This window comes from Lotus japonicus, chromosome 1 (assembly GCF_012489685.1).
Source record: "Lotus japonicus ecotype B-129 chromosome 1, LjGifu_v1.2".
Classification (NCBI taxonomy): Eukaryota; Viridiplantae; Streptophyta; class Magnoliopsida; order Fabales; family Fabaceae; genus Lotus; species Lotus japonicus.
In genome coordinates, this window is record NC_080041.1 from 8,822,115 (window position 1) to 8,847,217 (window position 25,103).

The 25,103-nt window shown below is 39.4% G+C and overlaps 1 protein-coding gene across 6 annotated transcripts; it reads left to right on the plus strand.

Annotated features, from left to right (window-relative positions):
- Positions 1-1,066: 1,066 nt before the first annotated feature.
- Positions 1,067-17,386, plus strand: LOC130733459 (uncharacterized). Of its 6 annotated transcripts, none has more exons than XR_009017476.1 (5): positions 1,067-1,347; positions 1,439-1,667; positions 6,969-7,056; positions 7,178-7,220; positions 10,220-10,313. XR_009017476.1 is itself a non-coding variant. In XM_057585635.1 (5 exons), the coding sequence occupies exons 3-5, from the start codon at positions 10,259-10,261 to the stop codon at positions 16,170-16,172; spliced, it is 693 nt and encodes a 230-aa protein (XP_057441618.1). In that variant the 5' UTR covers positions 6,982-7,056; positions 7,178-7,220; positions 10,220-10,258; the 3' UTR covers positions 16,173-17,386. The 6 variants fall into 6 exon arrangements, 5 of the variants coding, with proteins under 5 accessions (XP_057441620.1, XP_057441622.1, XP_057441619.1 ...); XM_057585635.1 differs by lacking the exons at positions 1,067-1,347; positions 1,439-1,667 and adding exons at positions 10,474-10,919; positions 16,053-17,386 and having other exon boundaries at positions 6,982-7,056; positions 10,220-10,385; XM_057585638.1 differs by lacking the exons at positions 1,067-1,347; positions 1,439-1,667 and adding exons at positions 10,474-10,919; positions 11,071-12,344 and having other exon boundaries at positions 6,986-7,056; positions 10,220-10,385.
- Positions 17,387-25,103: the final 7,717 nt, after the last annotated feature.

Genomic DNA, 25,103 nt, shown 5'->3' on the forward strand with positions numbered 1-25,103 from the left:
GCTTAGTTGTGTTACAAATTGGTTTTTATGTAGTTATTAATGTTAGGGCATAAGTGACAGATGTTATCACATAGGAAAAACTCAGTGGAACAAATGCTCATTTGCACAAACTAAAAAAGCCATTATCTCAAAGAAATGAAATTGATGTTCTTCACATGATTGTTCTTCGTTGCACTAATCTACAAATTGCATTCATTGACCACGTCAAAGATGCACTGCAAATTAATGGAAACCATGCTATCGAAGAAAACATAAGAGCCCTAGCGGAGGGAAGCTATCATCCCCTTAACTCTGTTTAATTAGAACAAACAACCTGAGCTTGAATCGCTTAATGACTAGTTTGCAAATTTTAATCATTTACCCTAAAGATTAGAGGTCAACCAGTCGATCACCTTCAAATGATCTGAACCATTCATTTTTAAAAAATTAATATATCAAACAGTTGTTAATATACACCCGTGTCGACCTTTTCTATCAAAGTTTTTGCATATGGCAGCACCGTATCCCCTTCGCCCTTCCTATGAAGATACCCTTGTCTCCACCAAAAACATCAATGATAAGGCAAATTGGAATACATGATCATTGTTTAGCTGAAAAAAATAAAGAAAGAGAGAAAATTCGCACTTGATTTCGAATGTTCCATGTTCAAGTGTAAAGTTAATAATTCCCATGTTGCATAAAGGATGGAATATGCGGATTACTGAAACCGGTTTCCAGCATAATACAGTGGATCCCATTTTGGCATATCCAACCAATGTCACGGATAAGACCATGTGACAAATAAAATTTGTTGACACATTATTTTCAGTATGTGGTTGGATTTCTATTGAACTTAACATGAATTTTTGTTGAAATTAACATGTTAGAATACAATTTTATTTTAATTTATATTAGACTTAATGTGTGGTTAATTCTAACTTATCTATCTTCGATACATGAAATCACATTTATAATGAATTTAATGTCAAAATAAATAATTAAATTAAATACTACTTGAAACTTGAAAGTGCTCACATCACACACACTCACAAGTCACAACTAACATATAAATAAAGAGCAAGGGAGGTGCACTTTGCATTCAGTAATTAATTCATACACACATACATAGACATGTATCAAGAATTCATCTCCACTATTCCGGCGGCCACTGGCTGGAGCTCCGACGAAGTCAGTTTTGCTGACACGGTTTTTGGGTTTTGGGAGGATGCTCATGTCCTTGTCCCACCGGGAAATTCATCAGATTCCAGCAATGACGAGTTAGATTATAATGATGAGGAAGAAGATGGGAGTTTTTGTAACCTGGAAAAGAATAAAGCTTTCTGGGAAGAACAAGAGCAACTTCTTAAGGTACATCATATATCATGTTTAGACATGCTTTAAATTCTGTCTCAAAATTGATGGCAAAATCACTGACTTTTTCTTGTTTCCTTTTTCATAGGCAACTTTGTGTAGGACTAGCTCGCGTGAGATGAAAATTCGGCAAGCTGTGAAGGAGGCTTTAGGGGAATTGAGCATATCGGAGGTGCTCTGCTTTTGCCGGAGACCGGTGGCGACTAGGAGCTGCCGGGATTGTTTGCGGAGGGAGATGTGTGATCGATTATTGAACCTTGGCTACAATTGTGTCATTTGCAAATCTAAATGGAGGAGTTCATCGGAAATCCCATCAGGTAGATTAACGATAAAGAAACCAATCAACAACTTTCATGATTTCCAACTTATTATAGAAAGCAAAATAAATCAATTCATCATTAAAGGAAATGGTTGCACTGTAGGAATGCAGTGGAGGTTGTTTGAATTAGATGATGATCAAGGATTTTGTTTAGGTTTTATATGCTATATATGATTAACGGTGTTATGTTGAATTAATGATTGTAAAATTTTGAGTTAAGGGTGTTTAGATGTCCGCTTGTAAACATTAGGATCGATTCTCTGCTGTTAAAATCAATTTTGAGCGTTTATAAATTAATGTTTTCTTTCATAATTTAATTTAGCTTCAAAATTAATGCTAATTAAAGTGAAAGTATAAATCATATGTCATGTGTACATGATCAATTGTAATTAGAGCAACTTATGAGTTTTTTTTATCACTAAGAAACCATATCTAATGTTTTTTTACCATTTGAGGAAGTTAAATGACACTCTAAAAGGCTTGAAAATAATGTGTCCGACTCTTCTATAGTGAGAGAGTTGGACACAATAGAGTAACACTCCTCCCATGATCATTTGTTTTTTTTTTCACCGCATGCCAATTCTTAGTGAGCATTCCAATAGAGTAAGGACTAAGGACACTCCTCCCAATTTAGAACATATATGGTTTCCTTCATAACATCCTTTATTTGAGTTCATGGGTTTCTTTTGATTGTTGTTTGATACCTTTGTTTTTGTTTCCTTTTCATTCAATGGTTTTGGTCGTCAATAATACTTTTAGAGGACGATTGGATCTAGATGGTAGGTAATATGCAGTTAAGTCAATTGATAGAAATTTCTTATCATGTTAGCACACCTCTATCCTTGTATTAGGTTTAAAATTTTAAAGATTTTCATGCCACTCAATTTAATTAAATAAAAAATCCACCTTTCCCACGTTCAAGAAATCCAATTGGATGATCGATGTGTAAAAAAACTTTACACCTCTCAGTGTATCAAACTTTTTATCATAATTTATTACTTTATTTGTATTTTTTTTTTGGTCAATGGTTTTGAATTTATAGAAAAAACAAAGCCACATACATAAAGGCCCAACGACCATCCTGACCCACACCCGTGAGAAACACATCAACATAACGCTTGCACAGAGGTCAAGGGCGGATAAAACTAAGAAGAGAATACAAATACCAGAGGAACTAGAAACAGGACACAGTCCTAATTGACGAAAATAAGGCTACGCGCTTTGCTTTGAGCAAGATCATGCGCATGGCTATTGCCTTCCCGCGGAGTCCAAATGAAGTCGACACCACCGGCTCCTGAGCGAAGAGAGTGGATATCCTGCAGAATCAGGGAAATCTCCCACCTCGATTTTCCATTCTTGATGAGGGAAATAATTTCTTTGTTGTCAGATTCCACTTGTGCTTGGTCTAATCCCAGGTTGAGGATGAGGGTGAGGGCCTCTCTAATTGCTATCGCTTCCGCCACTAAAGGGGAAGGGGCATGAATGCCCCGGGAATGGCTCATCAATTGGGCTCCAGTCTCGTCTCTGCATATTGCTACTACTGCTCTTCTGCAAGTAGTCTTATTAAAAGCCGCATCCACATTAATCTTCACTCTTCCTTGCGGAGGTGCAATCCAGTGAGACCTTCTGATTGATTGTTGCCCCCTAATTGCATTAGAAGCCTGATCCTGGACTTGAATGCTTCCCTCATAATCTTCTAGAATTGAACTGCTCAACTTGGCTACTGTAGCGCAGGGATTTGGAGGCCTCCCTTGGAAAATGCATTCACTTCTTTCCTTCCAAATTGCCCAAGTGGTAAGAGCTATGATCCTAAGCCCCATAGCATGGAAATCAGCCTGGTTTTTCAGAGAGTCTTCCATCAGTAATATCCAGTCTCCAAAACACTGGAAGTTATTTGAATCATGGTTAATTTGTAGTTGGGACGCGAACCAAACGGGCCTAGTCCAGGGGCAATGGAAAATGGCATGAGTTATGGTTTTAGGGCTTTGGTTGCACAGGGGACAGAGCTCATCGTTACTAATTCTCCTTCTATGTAGAGCTGCTGTTACTGGTAGCGCATTGGAGCAGCATTTCCATATGAACACTTTAACTTTCTCAGGGGCCTGAATATTCCAGATGATCTTCCAGAGTTTGTCATTCTCTAAATTTTGTCCTAGCTCAACATCTGGGATTGGATACATGTGGCTATGAGCTATCTGGTACCCTGATTTGACTGAGAAGGCCCCATCAGCAGTATAAGGCCAGCAGAACTGGTCCTCCAGACCAGCTATGCTGATTGGTTGTTGGTAAGCCTGAAGGGCAAGCTGTCTAGGAAGAAGGGATACCAGTTTGTAGAAATCCCAATGTTGTTGATCTGCTGAGAACAAAGAGTTAACTCTGGCATCCTGATCAGCTCCCTGGGGAGGAATGAGGGGGGGGCCTTTCAACCAAGGATCCTTCCATATCTTAATACATTTTCCGTTGCCAATCAGCCACCTACCATGCTGGAGTAGGAAATCCTTGCCAATGAGGATGCTTCTCCAACCCCACGAAGATCCTTTCTTGGTAGTTGCTTGTAGGAATTCAGAATGAGGGTAATAGAGGCCCTTAAGAACCTGGACCCAGAGAGAGTTTGGGTTAGTATGAGCACGCCATGCCTGTTTGGCAAGATGGGCGTTATTCATCAAGGAGAAATCTTTAAAGCCGAGACCACCTCTACCCTTGGCTTTGGCTATGGAAGTCCATTTTTTCCAGTGGATTCCCCTATCTTTGCCGGGGCGTCTCCACCAAAATCTTGCAATATGGGAGGATATGGAGCTGCAGAAGTTAAGAGGGAATTTTATAATTGCCATTGCATAAGAGGGTATTGCTTGTAAAACTGCTTTGATAAGAACCTCTTTACCGTCTTGATTGAGCAGCTTTTCCTTCCAGCCTTCCATTTTATCTAGGACTCTCATTTTCAACCAGCTAAGTGTTCTGTTCCTTGATCTACCCCACTCTGCGGGGAGACCCAAATACTTCCCGGGAGAGTCCCAAATGCTCATCCTCAAAATGCTCGAAATTTTGGGTTTGAGTCTAGGGTGGGTGTTCTTGCTAAAAACAATTCCACTCTTTTCAACACTGATTTTTTGACCTGAAGCCGTAGTGAAGCGGTTGAGCACACTGACCAGATTATAAGCTTCTTCCTCAGAGGCTTTGGCGAATAGCAGTGCATCGTCAGCGAACAAAATATGCGTAAGGGGAGGGCAATCTAGAGAGAGCTTTAAGCCTTGCAGAATCTCTTGTGAATGGGCTTGGAGAAGCATATAAGATAATGACTCAGCAGCTAAAACGAAGAGGTAAGGGGATAAGGGATCCCCCTGCCTTAGGCCACGGCTTGGAATAACCTTTGCGCTCATCTCCCCATTGATCTTGAATCTATATGACGCCCCCTTCACGCACTTCATAATTCTGTGGATCCATTTCCCATTGAACCCATAAGCCTCTAGGCAGGCTTCTAAAAAATCCCACTCCATGCGGTCATAGGCTTTGTTCATATCAAGTTTAATGGCCATAGTATCTTTGACTGCACTTCTTCCAGATTTGAGAGCATGAAAAACCTCATGAGCTACTAGGATATTGTCCTGGATTTGTCTTCCACTAATGAAGGCACTCTGGGCTTGGGATACTAGCTCATTCATGTGGGGTTTGAGCCTTGAGACTAGGATTTTGGTGATGATTTTATAAAGGAAGTTGCAGCAACTAATGGGTCTCAACTGACTTATGTTCTCAGGCTTGTCCACTTTAGGGATAAGGGCCACAAGAGTTTCATTGAGGGAATCTGGGAGAGAGCCAACATTAAAAAATTCCGATACAACTTGGCACACATCATCCTTGATGGTTCTCCAGTGTTGGCGGTAAAACAACCCATTGAGCCCATCTGGTCCAGGGGCTTTGAGCCCACCTAGGGAATCAACAGCAACTTTAATTTCCTCTTCCGTGACTGGCAGATCAATAGAATCATTGCATTGTGCTGTGACTATCTTAGGTATGGCACTACAGCCCTGGGAAATATCTCTGCTCCCCGAATGTGAGAAGAGGTTGACGTAGAAGGATTCCACTGCCTTCAGAATATCAGTTGTGCCTTCGACCCACGTGCCTGATTCGTATTTTAATCTGAGGAGCTTGTTTCTGTTCCTCCGTTGAATCGTTGTCGCATGAAAAAACTTGGAGTTACGGTCACCCCACCTGAGCCACTTCAACCTGGACCTTTGGCCCCAAAATTTTTCTTCTTGGCGCCAAAGGGTTTGGGCCTCGAGCTGGAGCGTTCTGATTTCAGTGGTATCTTGTTCATGTGGTGGGTGATTGGTGGCATGTTCTAATTTTTTCTTTATCTTGCGGATCTCAATATCTGCCTTTTTGAAGGTAGCTCTACTCCACTGCTTTAGGCCTTTGGTGCTGTTCTTGACTTTCTTCTCTAGATTCTTCCACACACACTCTGTATCCTCCTCACCTTGCCATTTGGATTTGACCACCTCACTACATTCCGCATTGTCTCCCCAGAAAGCCTCATATTTGAAAGGAACAGGGGAGCAGCCTTTGGGAGTGGTAGAAATCACGACAGGGCTATGATCAGAGCTGATAGGTGGCACTGCAAGGAACTCAGCATGGGGAAAAGCCTAAATTTATGGGTATTATCCTTCTTTTTTTACTTGGGCCATAGGCCCTTTTTTAAATAAAAAAAGAATTTCAGATGGGCAAAAACAAATTTGATTGACACTGCCCTTGGCCCTTGCACACAACAGTTTTCCTCCCTTCTCTTACAGATTGTTTGGTTGGAGGAGAACGGAGGGGAGGGGAGGGATTTTTAAAATTTGATTTTGTTTGGTTCGAATTTTAGGAGGGGAGGGGAGGGAAACGGAGGGGAGCAAAATCCCTCCAACCTCAATTTTTTGTTCCCCAAAAGTGGGGGAATTAGGAGGGAAAATAAATTTCAGACAAAAATAACCCTGTAAAAATCTAAAAATTCCAATATTATTTTATCCTAGGGTTTCTCTTCTTTTATTTCCTTGTTTCTTCATACCAACCGCCGGCCCCCCTCTCTGGCCTATCTCCGTCTTTTGTATTGGCCGTTATTGAGTTTTGGTGCTGTTTCGTTTGGAAGGGGACTGTTACGGGTTTTGAATTGGGGGACTTGAGTGTTCTGGTCCAGATTGCTTTTTGAGTATGTTTCTTGACACAGAATTGGGTGTGGTATATAACATGTGAAATCATGTTAACTTGAAGCTTCTTTTCCAATTGCTTCATTATGAAGATGATTTTATTTCTGGAAATGATACAGGTTGGTTGTCTGGTCTTTAAAAATCAAATATAAGGTGGGAGAAGCGGATCATGGAGAGGCACATATTGAATTATCATTTTGTTTCTAGGTGAGTTCTCTTGTACTTCGTCCTCTTCATTTCCTCCTCCGCCGCCGTCTCCCTCTTCGGGGTTAGCTCCATCGTGCTTGTTCCGGCATTTCATTTTCTTTTCTTGTTTTTTATATTGCAGTGCGTGCTGTGGTTTTGGATTGCTTTTGATTTTGCATCTTGAGGTTAGTTCTCTTTATTGAGACCTAGGTTTTTGTTGTTTGCAATGTTAGGGATTTGGGGATCAAAATTGAGTTTCTTGTGTTAGAGGTAGTATCATTGTTGACAGAATCGCGATTCACCTCGTTCTTTACACTATTCTATGATATGGAGCAATGTAATTCTAATTTTAACTTTCTTGTGTTAGAAGTAGTATCATTGTTAACAGAATCGTGATTCACCACGCACGATTCTATGATCCCACAAGGCCTCCCCGTGTCGAATCGGAAGCAGAATTGCAGCTTGGTGGCATCGCCGTCAAAGCGCGAAGAACCGTGGAATCGGCGTCGCATTGCCGATTCTGTTTGCTGGAAATCGGGTCACGCTGACCTGGTTTAGACTCGGTTTTTTTAGAGTGAAAACCCTAGAAATTAAAACTTCAAATTTCGCGCCTTCAGTTCTATTCGCCGCTGCTCTTCGACGACTAAGAGTCTGAGACCCTACGCACTCTTCCTCTCCTTTTTCGTCACTCTCGTGCCCCATCACCATGCTCCTCCATGCGCACTCTTCCTCTCCTTCGCGGTGTTCCCTTCCCTCCTTCGTGTATGCTCCCTCTTGTCTCTTGCTTTTAACCAATTGAGTTTATCTACTTTTAACCTTATACGGTTATACCCTGTGTTTGTCCTTTTCCTTTTTACCATGAAGTTTTCTGACGAGCCAATTTTCTTGATATTATCTGGAGATATTTATAACCTTCTTTTATTATTTGCCACCTTAATATTTAATTGTTATCCTAAAGAACATTTCAAAGAGATCAATCCTTTTTTCTCTTTATCATCTTCTACACTTTCTATATAATCAGTGACTTTCACCATTTGATACTCTTTCTCTCTGTTTTGGGTGAGTGAAGAAGAGCTTTAGCGGAAGCTTGATTTGTGTTTCCTGGAGGAATTGCCTTCAAAACGCACACGCGGTGTTTGATTTATGTCGTCTATGTTTACTCTTGGGGCTTCAGTTTCATTCTTCCAGACTCTCTTTTCCTGTATGCTACTCTGCATTCTCAGGCAGAAACTCGTTAACTCAGCTGTTTCAATGCGATTGAGGCCTAAGAGGACTTGTTCTGGAGTCGAGTGTTTGTGAGGCTTTCACATACAAAGATTTTCTCATCTTTTCTTATTCTTAAGAGGGGATCTCACCTGAAATCTTAAGAGATTTTCTTACCTTTTTAATTTTGTTGGTGTCGCTTCGATTGATTTCTCTGGAAATTTTGAGGGGGTTTTGGGAGGGTTTTTCCCCAATTTTTTATTCACCATGTCCAAGTTTCAAAAACAACCTGCAAGTAGAAGGCTAAGGCCTCAACCCTTGCCTGAGTTCAAGATGGGGAGAAAATTGCTGGTGATTTACGACGACCCTCATGCAACTGAATCATCTGATGATGAGTCTCAGTCAGTGCCAACTGAGAAGAAGCTGGGGAAAATCAAAAGATGCATCACTGAGATTCCGCTTCCTCCTCTTGTTCCTGTCATCTCTGGCTCTGCTGGAACTAGCTCCTTTGCTGAGAAGGAATCAACATGAGCAGCAAAAATGTTGAGGATCACAACAAGAAGAGGGTTTCAACCCAGAACCCTTCAACAAGTTGGCAACCCTATTGAAAACTCAGAGGTGTTCGACTTAGGAAGTCAGGGAAATGGGGTGCAGAGATTCATAGCTCGTTCTTGAAAGGTGGTCGTTCTTGGTCAGGCACTTACAACACTGCTGAAGAGGCTTCCCAAGCCTATGAGTCCACGAGGCTCAAAATTGAAGCCATGACAAAGGCTCGGGTTCCCAACAATGGATCCTCTGATAAGGGTCCTGCTGATGCTGCAGCTGCTGAAGGTTTTGCATCAGAGAAACCTTCTGCTGAGGCCAATGATATGGTTGCTGAATTGGCTGGTCTAGAAATACCAGACTTGAGTCTTCTGAACTTTCCTCCAACACCACCTGCTGCTGCTGTTGTTCCAACTGGCTCTAAGCCATACCCTGTGCTTGATATTGATTTCTTAGCTGATTATGCAGGACAGGGCTTTGATGATGATACCAACCTTGGTGGTGGCCTGGAGGATATCCCAATTTTTGGGGTTGATAACAACGAGCCTCGTCAGCTTCCTGATTTCAATTTTGGTGATTTTGATTCTGATGGGTTTGCTGGTTGATTGAGGAACCCCTCCATATACCCTGCACCTAAAGTTTTGCAGCTATTACATAGGAATAAAGATCAATAGTAATACATTGTAATTATAAGTTTAAGTTATGTTGCTTCTATTGTACTAGTTTTGTGAGATTTCAGGAACTGCAAAACCAGTTCCTGAGTGAGTAGTGGCAAGTTTATATTTATTTTGTTTTTGTTGAGAGTTGTTAATGTTATATCAGTTCGATGTACGAGAGAATCTTTCGGGTTTTCCCATGCTATTAGAGCCGTTCAGAGGGTTCAACCATTATAGCAGTATCTTGTAATTTTGAAGTTCTATTGCGGTGTATGAAATGAACTTCAAGTTTTTCTTGCAAAAAAAAAACATTTCAAAGAGATTAATGTCCATCATATGCCTAATTGGCATCAGATTTAGGTTACCAACCATGTCTGCATAATTATTATGTAAAGCTTTACTTTGGTACTTTGGATGTAAAGCTTTCTTTTGGTACATTGGGGATGTAAATCTTTCATTGGGTACATTGGGATGTAAAACTTTATTTTGGTTTTTGAGTACTTTATATATGATAATAACAATATTATGGATTATGCAAGTCTATTAAGGTGCTTGTTATTATTTAAAGTTTTTCTTTCTTATTTATGTTATGGTATTTTGTATGCATATATATATGAATTAATATATATTCGTAGAGTCGTAGCATCCGTGTTACGTTACGTTTACACGATTTTTATGATTCTGCACCCTGTCTCCGTTCTACATCGTGATTCTGTCAACCTTGGGTGGTATGCTACATATTCAGTTTTCTATGTATTGAGACGGAGCAATGAATCTGTTAGGGAGCTTGTGGAGCGCTTTTAAGGGAATCTGCTTAAATCATGGAGCTCAATTATCTCTTGCCAGCAGTTCTAGGCATAAGGGAATCTACCATGGAACCAACTTGTGCTGCTTGTGCCATGGAATGGAGCATCCAACTTGAGAAGGGCCTCCGTTCTAGTAAACCAGGTCACATAGCCATTTCTTTCTTATTTCTTATTCATTTCTTATGTTTTTTTTTATGTTTGTGTTTTCACTGAGTCTCATCTTTCATCAGGTGTACCTGTCAAAACCATATTGAAATTGGGGCCCCACCTTCAGCTATGGAGTAGAGAGTTCGAGTATGGTATTGATTCCAATGCCATATTTGGCCTTGTTCCAGGAGAAGATAGGCTGTTTGCCAATGCCATCCTCTTACGCCTTGCTGATGCCTTTAGAGGAGGTGACAAAGAAATCAGGCTTTCTATTGTCAGGGTTTTCTTGTTTGAACGAAAGCACCGTGATAATGGGAAACACAAGCAGTGTAAGGGCTTGCTATCAAAGGCCAGAGTAGCTAACCACTTGGAGATGTTGAAGAGAGTGAAATCTGTCTTCCAAAATGGAGATTCAGAGTCCAAGGCACTGGCTTTGGTTCTGTTTGGTTGCTGGGCTGATTTTGCCAATGACAACGCTCAAATACGATACTTGATACTTTCCAGCCTCGTTTCAACTCATGATTGTGAGGTAACATAAGTGTAATTTACTGTTGCTGTGGTTCTGGTGGTCCAATTCTAATTTCATAAATAACATCTGTCATTTATGGAGTATTATATGTGAATATATCATTCTGATACTTTAGCACCTAGTCATTTTTTCCTTGTGAATACACCTGCAGTATCTTTGCCTATAAAGTTGGCTGCCGTACGAGTTTTTGCAAAATTTAAGTGCTCATATTCAGTTGCGAGTAAAGCATACAAGGATGGGGATAGGCACCAATGAACGAAAACAGGATTTGCCACAAACAACCATATATTTTTCCATAAGTGTGCCAAAAGAAACACCTAAAGATCCAATTACATGTATTTTTCTGGGCCAGCCCAAAATAAAAAGTTAACGGGCCCAGGCCAATAAGCAGCTTCGTAAGCATTACGAGCCAAAAGTGTTAAGCAGGTTCAGAAGCACCAAGATCCACAACATTACAAACCATTAACTAGGTTCATACACATTACAAACCAAAAGTACGAGGGGAACATACACAGTACCAAAAACCTCGTCTAGTTCTCAAAAAATCTTAAGCTACTATGTGCATGACCTACTACCACCCAACATCAACTCAGCTTTGTCAGAGTATCCCAGAAGGCCTCACTGCTTGTTTGTAGCTTCCTCCTCTCCTCATTGTACCATCCAGTCAGCAAAGAAAAAGTCAACCTCATCCTCAAAGGGCTTGGCATCATCTGAAAGTAAAATAGGGTAAAATAATCAACCCAATCTATTAAGCTTCTTTTTGAGTTTAGCTATTGTATTCAACAAAAAAGCAGTGAGAGTGAGAGTGCGCTTACACTGACAATAAGATTTGGATTGAATGCATCCTCCATCTCCATCCAATGCATTGTCCAAATGCCAGAGTGTTTGCTTCAATACATGAAGATATTGTTACGTTAAACAGTCAATGGATTACCAACTATCCAGTAACAAAATATTATTGGCAACTACAGACTACAATGATGTGGCCAACCTGTTTCCCCAGTTCGGTGTGCCCGTAGCCTCTTTGATTTTCCAGGACGGGAACTTCGCAGCAAGCTTTGTCAACAATGGTGGGTACACCCCCATTGTGACAATGTCCGATAAAGCACAAATGTGAAGACAACTTCTAATACATTTTCCAGATTTAATTCACAATTATACAAAGGTTAATATGTTGTACCAAAGTAGAGATCATGTCAGACCGTTGTAGAACATCCATCCGATTCAAATATGAGTCTAGATGGAAAACCTTTTGATGAACTAGGGAGATGACCATTAAGAACCAATGGCCATATTCATTTCTTATGGGAAGGTAAACATGTGTCACAAAGAAGAAATTGTAGTCAACACGTGGGAATTCCAAAGACAATTTGACATTGACATTGATATTGAATTAAAGTTGACAACATGTGATGAGCGATTACATATTTCAGTCTTTCAAAAGGTTTCATCCAGACTTCAGCATATGTCTCTGTTAGTTGTTTAATTGAATGTCCCTTGAAAACATCATCCTGATCATTGCAAAAAGCAGCAATTCAATGAAATTTTCCATTTTGACCAATATTGTACTACTATATTATAAACACTATAATCGTTCACGTAACACACCACGAAAGCTGGTGGAAGTGACCACACCGTTGGAGTTATTGCATCATGTTGCACGCATGTGCTCTTCATGCTCATTAAGGTTACCATCTGGAATTAATGGAGAAAAGTGTCATGCATACAATTATGATTGTAATACATTCAGATATTAGTGATTTTACTGCTAGTAATGTCTACATTACCTCTTGTCTGATGTCTATCTCTGGGCACATGCAGTGAAAATCTAGCCTGGTCAATGACATGTCTCCCAAACGCATCAACACTTCCCTGTATCCAAATTTCATCCAATTATGTTTTTATGTGACAATTAAGATAATGTTCACGCCGATAATGTTTAGTAAAAAGATGCTCACCCTGCCTCCAGAGCTGGATGAAACACATAGCAAGCAAGCTTCACTTCAGTCATCCCCAGGAGCATTTCCTCTGTTGGGGGAAAATAGCATAGAATCCCCTATGTCAAAACAAACATAAACATGTCATTTTCATCATAAACTGTTGCATCAAAGGAAAATGCAAGAAAAAGGAACTAAACCAACCTGAGGCAATGTGTGACCCTTAGGATCTTTCATCTCTTTGAGGATAGCTTCAACTGGTTTCAGAGCAGTATCAATCTCCTTTCCTTTCTTTTTAGGTGTTTCAGCAACTGAAGAAGGTGGTTTTTCTTTACCCCTTTTCCCATTTTTTAGAGTACTTGCAGCAGACAATTTGCCCTTTCCCTTTTTGTCAGGCTTTGGGGGATCTGATGAAGGTAACATTTCAGTGCTATCGCTAACAAGGTCTTCATCTTCATCGGCTTTGGAATCTTTGCCCTTGCGTTTGGTTGGTGTTGGTGAATGAAAAAGTTTTTTCCCTGTTAGTCCATCATCTACGTTGAATGCACGAATCAGACTCTGTCGATGCACAACAAAGATATTACACCATCAGCAAGCATACTACAGTACACATACGATTCATAAAAAAATAATTTGGTAATGAACCACCACCTGAGTAGGGCTAGGCTGTTCTGGTGTCTTGCGTGCTTTGTTGACTGATTGGTTAACGAATCTTTGACCCCATGTGATAGAAAAGGCACCACTCTTGTGTTGTTCATGGCTAAGCATAACCTCGTCATTGTCATCAGCCACGTATTCATCATCTGAAATATATGTCAGCAAGTCAAGGTCTTCATCCTCAATAAGGTCCACCTCGTGTTTCTTGTTTACAGATTTAGCAGCAGTCGTGTTTGGTGTTACGTTCTCACTTGTAGCTACTGGGGTGCAGCTTTGACTTCCATCAGTTTGTGTTGTTTGTTTTGGAGTGTGCTTCAGATGTGTTACATTACTTGCAGATATTGATTTCCCCATCAGCTGAATGGAGTGTTGTATGGTGGTCATTGTCAAGCTCAACTCGTCAACACGAGTGTTCATCACCTGTTATTAGTAAAAAATACAATTTATTAGAGCTTTTACACCACATCAGACTTGATTTATGAATAGCAACTGGAAAAGATAAACTTACCTTGTTCTGCACAAGTGATTTTGTCACCGTTTCAGTAAGGGCTTTAATGGCCATTTTAATTTGTGAGATATCGTCCTTAACATCCATTCCGTTTCCGCGCCCTTTGTCCTCTATGTGAGCCTTCTCCAACCTTCAGTAAAGAGGACAGAAGAATTAGTTTGAGCTGAGGGTTTAGGGTTTAAGGGAAAAATAACAAATAGGGTGTATGGTTTAAGTGAACTTACATGTTGTTGTTTGCTTCAACACCGGCAGAGTTCATTGATGCAATCTCTTCCATAGGATCTTCAGTAAAGGACATTCCGGTTGGGACAGAAAAAAGGTTGACACTTTGGTTGTTGGATTGTTTAAACAGAGGTGCAGTTCATAGAAGTGTCAAGTGTGTAGAATGTGAATGAAGCACTTCAGACCTTTGTTGAACATAAAGTAGGTGAGCTTACGTGTCATGATTTCATTCGGCCAACCGATTACATTGGGATGCTCTCGTTCCTGAAACCTAATTTCCTTCAAAAGTAAACGCGTTACGTGTCCATATGGTGATTGGTTGTTTCTCTTATTTTGGACCACATTGGGAAGAAGCTTGTCAGACCAAAAAATTTCCCTCTAAAACCAGTCTGGTTACGTGTCACCGCATAATTGGTTTGAACTACTTATGTCGTACGACGATGTTTGTTTTTAATTTTGTCTTAAACTAAACGGCACGCAACTCAACGCTTACTAACTAGTTCAACTATTTAGTTCAATCTAAACAAAGTTGGTTCAGCACATAAATTCTTTATCCAGTGGATATGTAGTTGGATCTCCATGTGAGGGGGCACAAATATTAAGAGGCATAAATTGAAATGCAAATGAAATTATAGGATTAGGCTCAAACATTGATGGGGTATATATACCCAAATTAGCATAATTAACAACAAGGTCCTAACAACAATTTGGTGGATCAGGCAACAACACTTTAAAATGTGAGCTGCCATATCTTCAATAGGATTACACCCACGAATATTCCAAAAAGAATGGCACCACCAGTTGTTAATTTGCCTTCAACAATTTCTTCGTTGACAGTTGGAGCTTCATGTGGATGAGAACTCTTGATTGGTTCTTGAATGTCCATAAGTTGTGGCATGCACTCATCTCTAGGAAGTGATTTAGTTTGCACATCTCCAGCAATTGACATGTCCACATGAGTCATTTCATATTTCGTTGACATTGCTTTGGCCCAGTACAGGTTCCATGCTGACAAAGCTTCTTCCTCACTGTTATATGCCTTGTACAAATTGCCTGAGAATCCAGAAACCTGATTGTTACACTCACCCCATGAAGAGTATATCCTTGGCTCCCTACCCTTGAAAACCACATATCTTTTGGATCTTTGACGCTGGTGGATCATTGGAGCCTCCATACCACACAACAGAAGCTAATTTGCAAGGGAAGAACTTGTTTGTCTATGTGAATGTGATTAAATAAATGGATAAAAGTAAAGGTCCATATATATAGGCAATGTGCCTTTACTAGCCGTTGTGATTGTTTAAATGTGACACAACCTACAGGATAAACAAAGTTTGCTTTAATTGCAGTTTTCATAGAAGTAACATCACATCTCTGTACTTGGTCCCCATTTCCTCATTACTACATTCCACTCCACACGTATAATGACCCTATTGTCCTTGTTCGACAAATGAGGAAGATTCCAAAATATAATTGATTTAAATTTTTGAAAACAAATTTTGTAAGAAACAAAATTTACTAAACATAAGGTTTCTTTTTATGTGCTTCTTAATATGGCTTATATGGGTCCAATAATTAAGTTTTAGTTCATTGGGTTACCCTAGTTCATATACACCATAAGTTAATGAGGGGTCATTTATGTAATTCAGTAACCACAATCCAATTGATAAAACCCTCCATCCACATGTGAGGTCTCCACTTATTACTTTTTGTCTCATATAAACCTTGACCTGATTGGCTGATTTCAACTTCTTTCACATTTTAGTGGTGCTGCAATGACTGACTTTGTACCGTGATTGATTGTCATAGGGTTCCGTAAAGATCAATCAAGCAACTCTGTCGCTGGCGCTGCTACGTCTGACGCAGCTGAACCTATCGCAGGCCTACGTCACCTACGATTTCAAGCTGGCTCCATCTACTTTGATTTGAATTGATTTGACATTTTCAGCGAGAGAGAGGAAAGGCGGTTTCCATTGCCGATAACTGTATTATCTGAATAAATTAGGACGTTCTAAATTAATTAGGGTCATGATCTTAATCAACAAGTCCTAATGAACACTATACGTCATAATCTTAGTCAAATAGATCTAATCACACATTAATTAACCTAATCAACTACAATGTGAAACACCCTTAATTATAATAATCTTACATAACAAGTGCTACTCAAACCTAAATTATCCTAATCATAAAATCCTAATCAACAGAAATCACACTTAACTTATCATATTGATGAATTTCTAATAATTGATATTTTGAAAAAAATAATTTTTTATTTTCAAAATATCAATTATCAGACATTTTGTCAGCAACCCATAATCACACATGCACTATCCTAGTCAACAAACCCTAATCACTCTCATAAGGTCATCATCCTGGTCAACAACTCCTAATCACACCTCTAGTGCTACAAACCCTAGTCAACAACCCTAATCACACATGCACTATCCTAGTCAACAAACCCTAATCACTCTCATAAGGTCATCATCCTCGTCAACAACTCCTAATCACACCTCTAGTGCTACAATGCCTAGTCAGCAACCCATAATCACACATGCACTATCCTATTCAACAAACCCTAATCACTCTCATAAGGTCATCATCCTGGTCAACAACTCCTAATCACACCTCTAGTGCAGACATTTTGTCAGCAACCCATAATCACACATGCACTATCCTAGTCAACAAACCCTAATCACTCTCATAAGGTCATCATCCTGGTCAACAACTCCTAATCACACCTCTAGTGCTACAATGCCTATTCAGCAACCCATAATCACACATGCACTATCCTAGTTAACAAACCCTAATCACTCTCATAAGGTCATCATAATCCTATTAACACAACCTTTGCTAATGCGCCTTAATTATCATAATCCTATTAACACACAACCTTTGCTAATGGGACTTAATTATCATAATCATATTAACACACAACCTTTGCTAATGGGCCTTAATTATCATAATCCTATTAACACACAACCTTTGTTAATTGGCCTTAATCTTTCATAAACACAAAACTTTTACCTAAAATCCTAACTAATTTGTAACTTCATTACGTAATTGTATAATTAGCTAATAAACAATCATTATTTCACTAAAGGCTTAATTACAACTTTGGTCCCCGACGTTTATCAATGCCACGATTTTGGTCCCCCACCTAATTTAATTACATGGATGGTCCCCAACGTTGTAGGCCGTGTGCAACGTTAGTCCTACCGTTTATTTCTTAATGGAGGAGGCTTACGTGGACGTCTAGTTGGAGAGAAAAAGGAGATCTGAGGAGAGAGGGAAGCACGTGAGTATCATGTGAACTCACATGAACCTTATATGAACCCATTATACCCAAATCTGAAACCCTAGGGATCTAAATCGCGTTACCTTCTTCGTTCCAGGGAGGTCAGGGGTTTGGGTATAATGGGTTTAGATAAGGGTCACGTGATACTCACGTGCTTCCCTCTCTCCTCATACCTCATTTCTCTCTCCAACTGGACGTCCACGTAAGCCTCCTCCATTAAGAAATAAACGGTAGGACTAACGTTGCACACGACCTACAACGTCAGGGACCATCCACGTAATTAAATTAGGTGGGGGACCAAAATCGTGGCATTGGTAAACGTCGAGGACCAAAGTTGCAATTAAGCCTTCACTAAATAAAAATATGTGTGATTTTTTAAATAAAAACCCACATATATTATTAACATTAAATTTTGTTTCGGAGGTCATTATTAGGAGATTTTTCCGAAAATTTTTTTTACTCCATCTCACTATCCAAAGTTAGAATACTGGTTATCTACGCTCAGTTGTACTTCGAATTAGTGCAACCGTGCATTCTCCACCATTGATTAAGATTCCAAAGGATTCCATTTAAATATATTAAATCAACGTCAAAGCCTGGCCGCGTCCAAACCGTAGGATTAAATGAAAGGTTGGATCCAAAGGGCAAAACGATTCAAATCACTCCGGGAAAATGAACCATTGCGGAACACGAAGTAGTGGGGTAATCAATGAACACGTTTTATTAAACCTTCACAATCGCACTCACCACCTTTCCACAACTATATAAACACTTCCATGAGGCAAATAAGGAAAACTCACAAACCCTAAACACTACACTAGATCTTCTCCTTTCTCGTCTTCAACTTTCCCATAACACTCCACTACCAGATTCATGGAACCTTCCGTCTGGGGATTCAACTGAAGAGCTTTCACGATCCAGTGGGATCGGGAAGATGTAAGTGTGCAACACTACACTACACTAGATCTTTACCCTTGTTGCTTTCTGTTTGATTTTTTCAAGTTTGTTTACTTACGTCTTTGTTTCTGTTTTTGTTTTCTGCAGCAACGTTCTTTCTTCATCCCAAAAAACTTCTGGAATGACTGGGCAGACGAGATCGACGATGAAGTCACCATCATCGACCCTGTGGGCAACTCCTTCTCCTGTCGTCTTCGCCGCTGGGGCAAACATGCTTACTTTTGGAAAGACTTCAGTAAAGAGGTGATCCGCCTCTACCATCCAAACGACCCGGTCCGATTGCACTTCCAGATGCTAGCCTCTGGCATTTTCATGATGAGGATCACGGTGGATGGTGAAGGCGAAATCTCCTACCCCTGGCACAACAATGGCCACCAGGGGCGTTTTGTTCAGGGGGCTTATGGGAGTAGGCTTCCATGCCCCCCCCCCTTTTTTTTTTAATATGAAAATGTAATCCCCCATCCCCTTCCTCTTCCCCTTCCCCTTCCCTCTTCCCCTTTGTCATCAATGAAATTATGTTATTTTCTAATTTTTGTTTTTTTGTGTTTTTTTATCTCCACTCTTTCCTTTCTTCAAACTGTTTTTTTATTACTATTTTTGAGCACAAATAAATCTTAATAAACAATGGGAAAAACCATAATAAAAAAAATGAAGTTAACAAAAACCCACCAAAAGGATTGGGCTATACTAAAACTTTTTTGTTTAAAAACCCTTGTGGAAATTTAATTTAAAGTTAAAACCCACTAAAATATATGGTAATTTAAATTGAAATTTAGGTACAAATTTTGTACACATTTTTTGCTAAATCTTTAACGTGGAAATTTAAGTAAGTAATAATAATAAATTACATGACACTAGTTGTGTTTTTTTCACTTAAGATTTTCCCAAAATGGTGGTTCTTTGTGATAAGACGCGTGGAAAGGTGAAAAGCCTTCTTCCTGCAATTAATTTTTTAAACTGCGAACCGTCATCATCATATCTACTCAACCATCATTTTTTTCTCTTACCATTCACTCAATCTCTCCCTCATAAAGTTCGAAGTTATCCCATCCCACAAGAAGTAAAAATCAAAAACCAAACGTTGTCTACCTCTTGTCGATCCAATCAACCCAGAAAACATAAGGTAAATTTTCGTTAGATCTTGCTTACCTATTACTGGAAAAATGGTAACTATATGGTGTTAAAACGATTTTTATCATGCACAATGAATATATGCTCTTCTTTGTTTACCATATCTGACAAAAAAAATTGTTGGGACCCATGAATGTTTTTTTTTTAACTTATCCTCCAAAGCCCCAGATTCACATTGTTGAAAATTTGTTTTTATTTGAGTAACTATCGTTTTTTACATACACTGTCACCTTCTTGACATGTTATGGGTTACCCTATTGAGAACCTTTTTTATGTCTTTGTCTTCATGCAGTGACAAAATGGACTCTTTTGGGACTGAATCCAACATGCTTACTTTCGCTGTCAGAATCCGTTCTGACCGTGTAAGTTTTACTCTCTAACTTACATGACACTAGTTGTGTTTTTTTTTCTTTAGCAATTACTTGCAATTTTAGCCATTCAGTAACCTATTTTGTTGATGATTTTGACAAAATATTCTTAATAGATTACTAGCCATAACTGACACTTAACTTATCTGTTTTATGATTAGAATTTTGTTTATTTGAACAAGACTTTTTATGAACTACATAAGGAAGAGATTCTCAACAGAGAAGTTCAATTAAAAGACCCTAAAGGTAATGTCTCTAGGTTGATGGTAAGAGAGATGCAGCAAAATTTAGTGACTATAGGTTATTTAGAGGAGACAGGCAAACTAGTCGATCTTTATGGTCTTAGGGGTCTCAAATGGTTAAGAATGGAGTACAGAGGAGCGTGTATGTTTGACATAACAATAGTGAATGAGAAGTTGGAAGAAATTCAGTACCCAGACCCTGTCCCCCAACCAGATGTTGATGTTGCTGTTCCAGAACAAGTGCTGCCTGTTGTAAATCCCATAATCGAACAACCTGTGGAGAACCCACAGCCACAACCACAACAAATTCTATTGTGGGATAGAGATGTGACCACAGAATTTGCTAGGGGTAAAAACCCTTTGGTGAGTGTATCTAAATTTTATTGTTCCTAGCATTTCATTTGTTTGCTGAAATAGTTATTGGGGCTCTAGTTATTGCTCGTTTATTTTAGGACCCTTGAATTTATTCTAAATCAGTTTTTTTCTATTTCTCTTTTTTTTAAGCATATACCTGCTGAAATTGTCCGTGACTATCTCCTACCTGGACAAAGCACCATTGATTTGCTTTGCAACGGAATGCCTGATGTACGTGGTGCTAAGCTTAAGGTTTATAAGCGGGGTGGGGGAAAGGAAGTATATGTTGGACCAGGATGGTACACCTTGTGCAAAGCCCTGAACATGAAGGACGGTGATACAATCTCCTTCTAGAATGCTGGAAACCCACAAGAATTGCACGTTCAACTCGTTCGTTTCATGGATGGCAATGGGAACTAAAATGTACTCTGCTTATTTTTTTGGAACCCTCATGTGAGGATTTAACTTTGTCTAATATCATCAAATACTCTGTTAAATGTGTGCTTTAACTATGTCTGTAATTACTTACTATTTAAGTGTATTAGAAAAATACTCTATGCATAATTTCTATTTACTTTGTGCTTTAACTTTGTTCAACTCTTTCATTGGTACTTTTTCACAAATTTGTTACGATGTGTGTGCAATGAGCTGAGTAATTAGAAAAACAAGGATAAGCACACCGACAAAAATAAAATTTCTTTAAAACACTTCATTTGTGTACAATAAACACTTGAACAAGATCAACCAAAACAAGTAAAGAACATAGCACACAGTGTTTTACTGGCTAGGGCCTCCCTCCCCTCTTTCTTTTCCTTGTTATGAGTATGGTTGCACTAGTGCAGTTACCATTATCACCATCCAACATGAAAGTCACACGATCACCACAGCATAGTTTCTTGTCGTGGCAGAATTCATACCAGCCACCCGCAAAACAGCTTTCCCTGGGTCTATTGTCCCACCACTTCAATTCAAAAGTTATTATGGGTTCCCTAACAAGCTCGCCATCGGTGTCAACCCAGATCTGAAGTGTTTTTGACTTGTGGCTCAGGAAGCGTTTCACAATACGTGTCGGGATACCCTGAAATCAAAATCATACAAGGTACTATATGTCAAAATGAACAAGGCAAACAAATATACATGAATGTAAAGGGTTAGGATAAAAAAGAATAAGCCCAAACCAGTGTTTGTCCCCCTGATGCCTGGTGCTTAGTTAGCACAACATCCAATTTCGGCAGGAACTCTTCATACTCCTCCTCCGATGAATCGCTAGAGATCTCAATAACATCAGCCATTACACTGTGAAAGAAAATGCTTGTAAGTTCAACTAATGGTGTAAGTTCCATATATATGCATGCAATGCTACGTTTCGTAAAATGTGCTCAGTCAAGGGAACACATTTTCTTTTTCACATCTGCTACTGGAAGCATATTAACTGGCAGTTTTGGGATGGTCCACTAAAGTCCCACTAGGCTCTTGACCATGACCATGGAAAACAATAATAGAAACACTAGTTGGGGTCTGGTCATATGTGACGGTTACTGGGGTTAGTGGGGACATGTGTCAACATCTGAATCTACTTTTCCATGCAATGGAATGGAGATGATAGTGGATACAAAACTTGTCTGTTGAATGATTTCAATTTTGAGTCACTGTGTCACTGTGTTCGTGTTCTTGTGTTGGATTTGTTCTTCATTTGTTCTTCTTCTTCACAGGTGGGGTCCTTTCAGTATTCACCACTTTTATTACTTTTAACTTCTTTTTTTGACAAATTACTTTTAACTTTTAACAGACCTAGTAAAAAAAACGGGTTCGGGCCTCTGCAAGCCCAAATAAATTTAATATCTACAGCCGAATAAATTGGGCCTCAAATTAACAAAAATACGGGTCCGGGGCCTCTTCCAGCCCAACCTACCTTAACACATCAAAAATCCTACCAAAAAAACTTCTAATATTCGTTTGATTGTCATCTCAGAAGATCTGAGCCTGTACTCGACTGAGATAACACATAGAACATATAGAACATCATGGATACAACATATAGAACATCATTGCCGGGAGATTCAAAGTTTGTACAGTACCGCAATTCACGAGGTGAGCATGGAGTAGGTAGATCCACGATGCCCGTTGCCGGAAATTCCTCCATCACAGACAACTTCACCGTCGCGGTCAACCTTCAGCGGCGGCCGTTGCGGTTAAGCTTCAACGGCGGCCAACGAGATGGGGCAGGTCCATGATGCTCGATCCCGGACCCAATTACAGTTGAAATTGGATACCCATTACCTCAACAAAACCTAATATTCGATTATAGTAGGGTCAGATTATTTATTTCAAAACACTTTTTAATTAAAACATAATGGCAATTAGGAAGAAAAAAAAAATAAGCAACCTGTGATCACCGGTCAAACACAGGGCTCCAAAATTGGAGCCCGAAAATCGGGCTCCATGTTAGCCGAACCCATTAATATATTATAAAAATACAAAAATTGAAATAATTTTAATTGGGTGATGGTGAAAAATGGAATTGAAATTCCTTATACTATAATGAAGGGTTCCAACCCAACTCCCACTTAATATGACTTTTACACAAGAGAGACATGATATGATAAGAGACAATATTGCATTATCCTACGTGTTGACACATTAAACAACAAACTACAACACGATATGATTATGTTATGTCTTCCTTATCTAGCCTACCAAATGGGTCCTTCATCAATCAGAAAAGAAAAGAAAATTAGAAAAATCTTTTCAATGATGATATATATGTACTATGTTTTGAGTGGACAATGAACATACAATATAGTGGCGGTTTTTAATTAACCACCTCAAACATTTAAGGAAGTTAAAACTATCGTTAAGATGTATATCTCTTGAATGTCGCTCAAATTCATATGTACAAGCAACATTTTCAAATTTTTTTCACTTCAGAAAGTTTGATTGATCTGGTAAAGGGAAGAAGCATCGACGATTTTTCGCAAAATTCAGGACCATGCAAGGGGTTGTGGATTAGCTGGTAAAGGAAGGTTTAATCCTGTGTTAACAACCTATTCCAATGTAACTACCTATATTCCTTAAAGTCAAAGAAAAAAAAAGACTATTCCTCATCGATTTCATGATGACAATTGTGGAAATTTCTAATGGAGTATTAAGTTTAAATATTTACTTTGATTACGAATTCGTGGAAGATTATGACCAATATGGAAGTATTTTCCTAGAAAGGAAAGGCACGCATGCCTTTATTATATAATAAAATCTTAAATCTACAATGAGGGTGGCGGCAGCTTCCACTAAAATTCATCGTGCGGAGACCCAGGGCTTCTTTAATAGAAAGTAGAAGTTTACAACTTTCTCCTCATGAGTAGATAGATGTTGTGAATCTTATACTAGTGTAGTTTAATTAGGAAAGAAAATGCGTTGGTTAAGATAGCATTTTATATAAGTATTTTATAAAATTTATTTATATTGTCAACTTGAGTCGGCATAATTGGTCACAAGTTTTAAGTTTAACTCTCGCATCTCTATAGGTCGAGGGTCTGAATCTCACTCTTAGAAGTGAGTCTCTGTCGGCCTCCCCAGAATGCCACTGACACCCTGTCGAGTAGTCTGGAGGTGCTTTCTCTCAGTTCTACGATTTTTTGCATTAAGAAAACTTATTTATATTCTTGAGAGTGAGGTGTCTCATCGGCATAGTTATGCTTCGCTTGTTTGGGATATCAAGGATTTGTTTGCATCATCCGTGGCTTGTGGAGGTGAAGCATACCTTCCACCCGGAGGAGAATGTGTGTGTTGATTTTCTTGCCAAGTTTGGAGCACGCCAAGAAGATCTGTTTGTTGTCATGTCCTCTCCGCTTGAGGGGATGGGTGCTCTCATGTTTGCAGATGTGATGGGTGTCTCGTTTGTGAGGACTTAGTTCGGGGCTGATCTCGTTTCTTTCCTTTTGTCCTTTCTTGCTTTATTTCGTGTACCAAAAAAAATGATTGAGAGGGTCAATTCAGAGCGATAACCTAATGAGTTTTCTAGTTTCATGTGTTAGACCCCTTCGACTGCAGATGCGGTCAAATTGAATATTGATTGGAGCTTCATAGAAGCGTGTGATTGTATGAGCTTTGGTTGCTTACTCTGTGATGCCTTTGGTGGTTGGCTCTTCAGTATTGAGGGCTTAGAGCTTGGTGGTAATCCCTTTTTTGATGAGGCCCTAGCTCTTTGCCAGGGTCTTTCTCACGCTTGGGGCCGAGACTTTAGACTAATGAAGTGTGAGACAGAGTTTGCGGAGCTCGCACCTACGATTGATAAAGCGAACTCCGACTGTTTTGAAGCAAATCTATAAGAGATAAAGGCCATGCTGCGGCGTGATTGGGAGGTCTTCATCAATTGGATCCTTAGAGAGTGTAATACAGTTGTTGATTGGCTTGCTAAAGCAGGGACTAGATACTTATACGTGTGCGTTAAAGTTTTAGAGGTTCCCCATATTAAGCTGAGAACTCTCTTGTTGAGAGATTTTTTTCTTGT

Bases quoted from the DNA above. Each gene is read 5' to 3' on its own strand.
- LOC130733459 (XM_057585635.1), top strand. From the start codon at position 10,259: ATGGAGCTCAATTATCTCTTGCCAGCAGTTCTAGGCATAAGGGAATCT. The intron at 10,386-10,473 runs GTCACATAGCCA...ATCTTTCATCAG, and splicing joins CCTCCGTTCTAGTAAACCAG to GTGTACCTGTCAAAACCATA. The intron at 10,920-16,052 runs GTAACATAAGTG...TGATTGTCATAG, and splicing joins TTTCAACTCATGATTGTGAG to GGTTCCGTAAAGATCAATCA.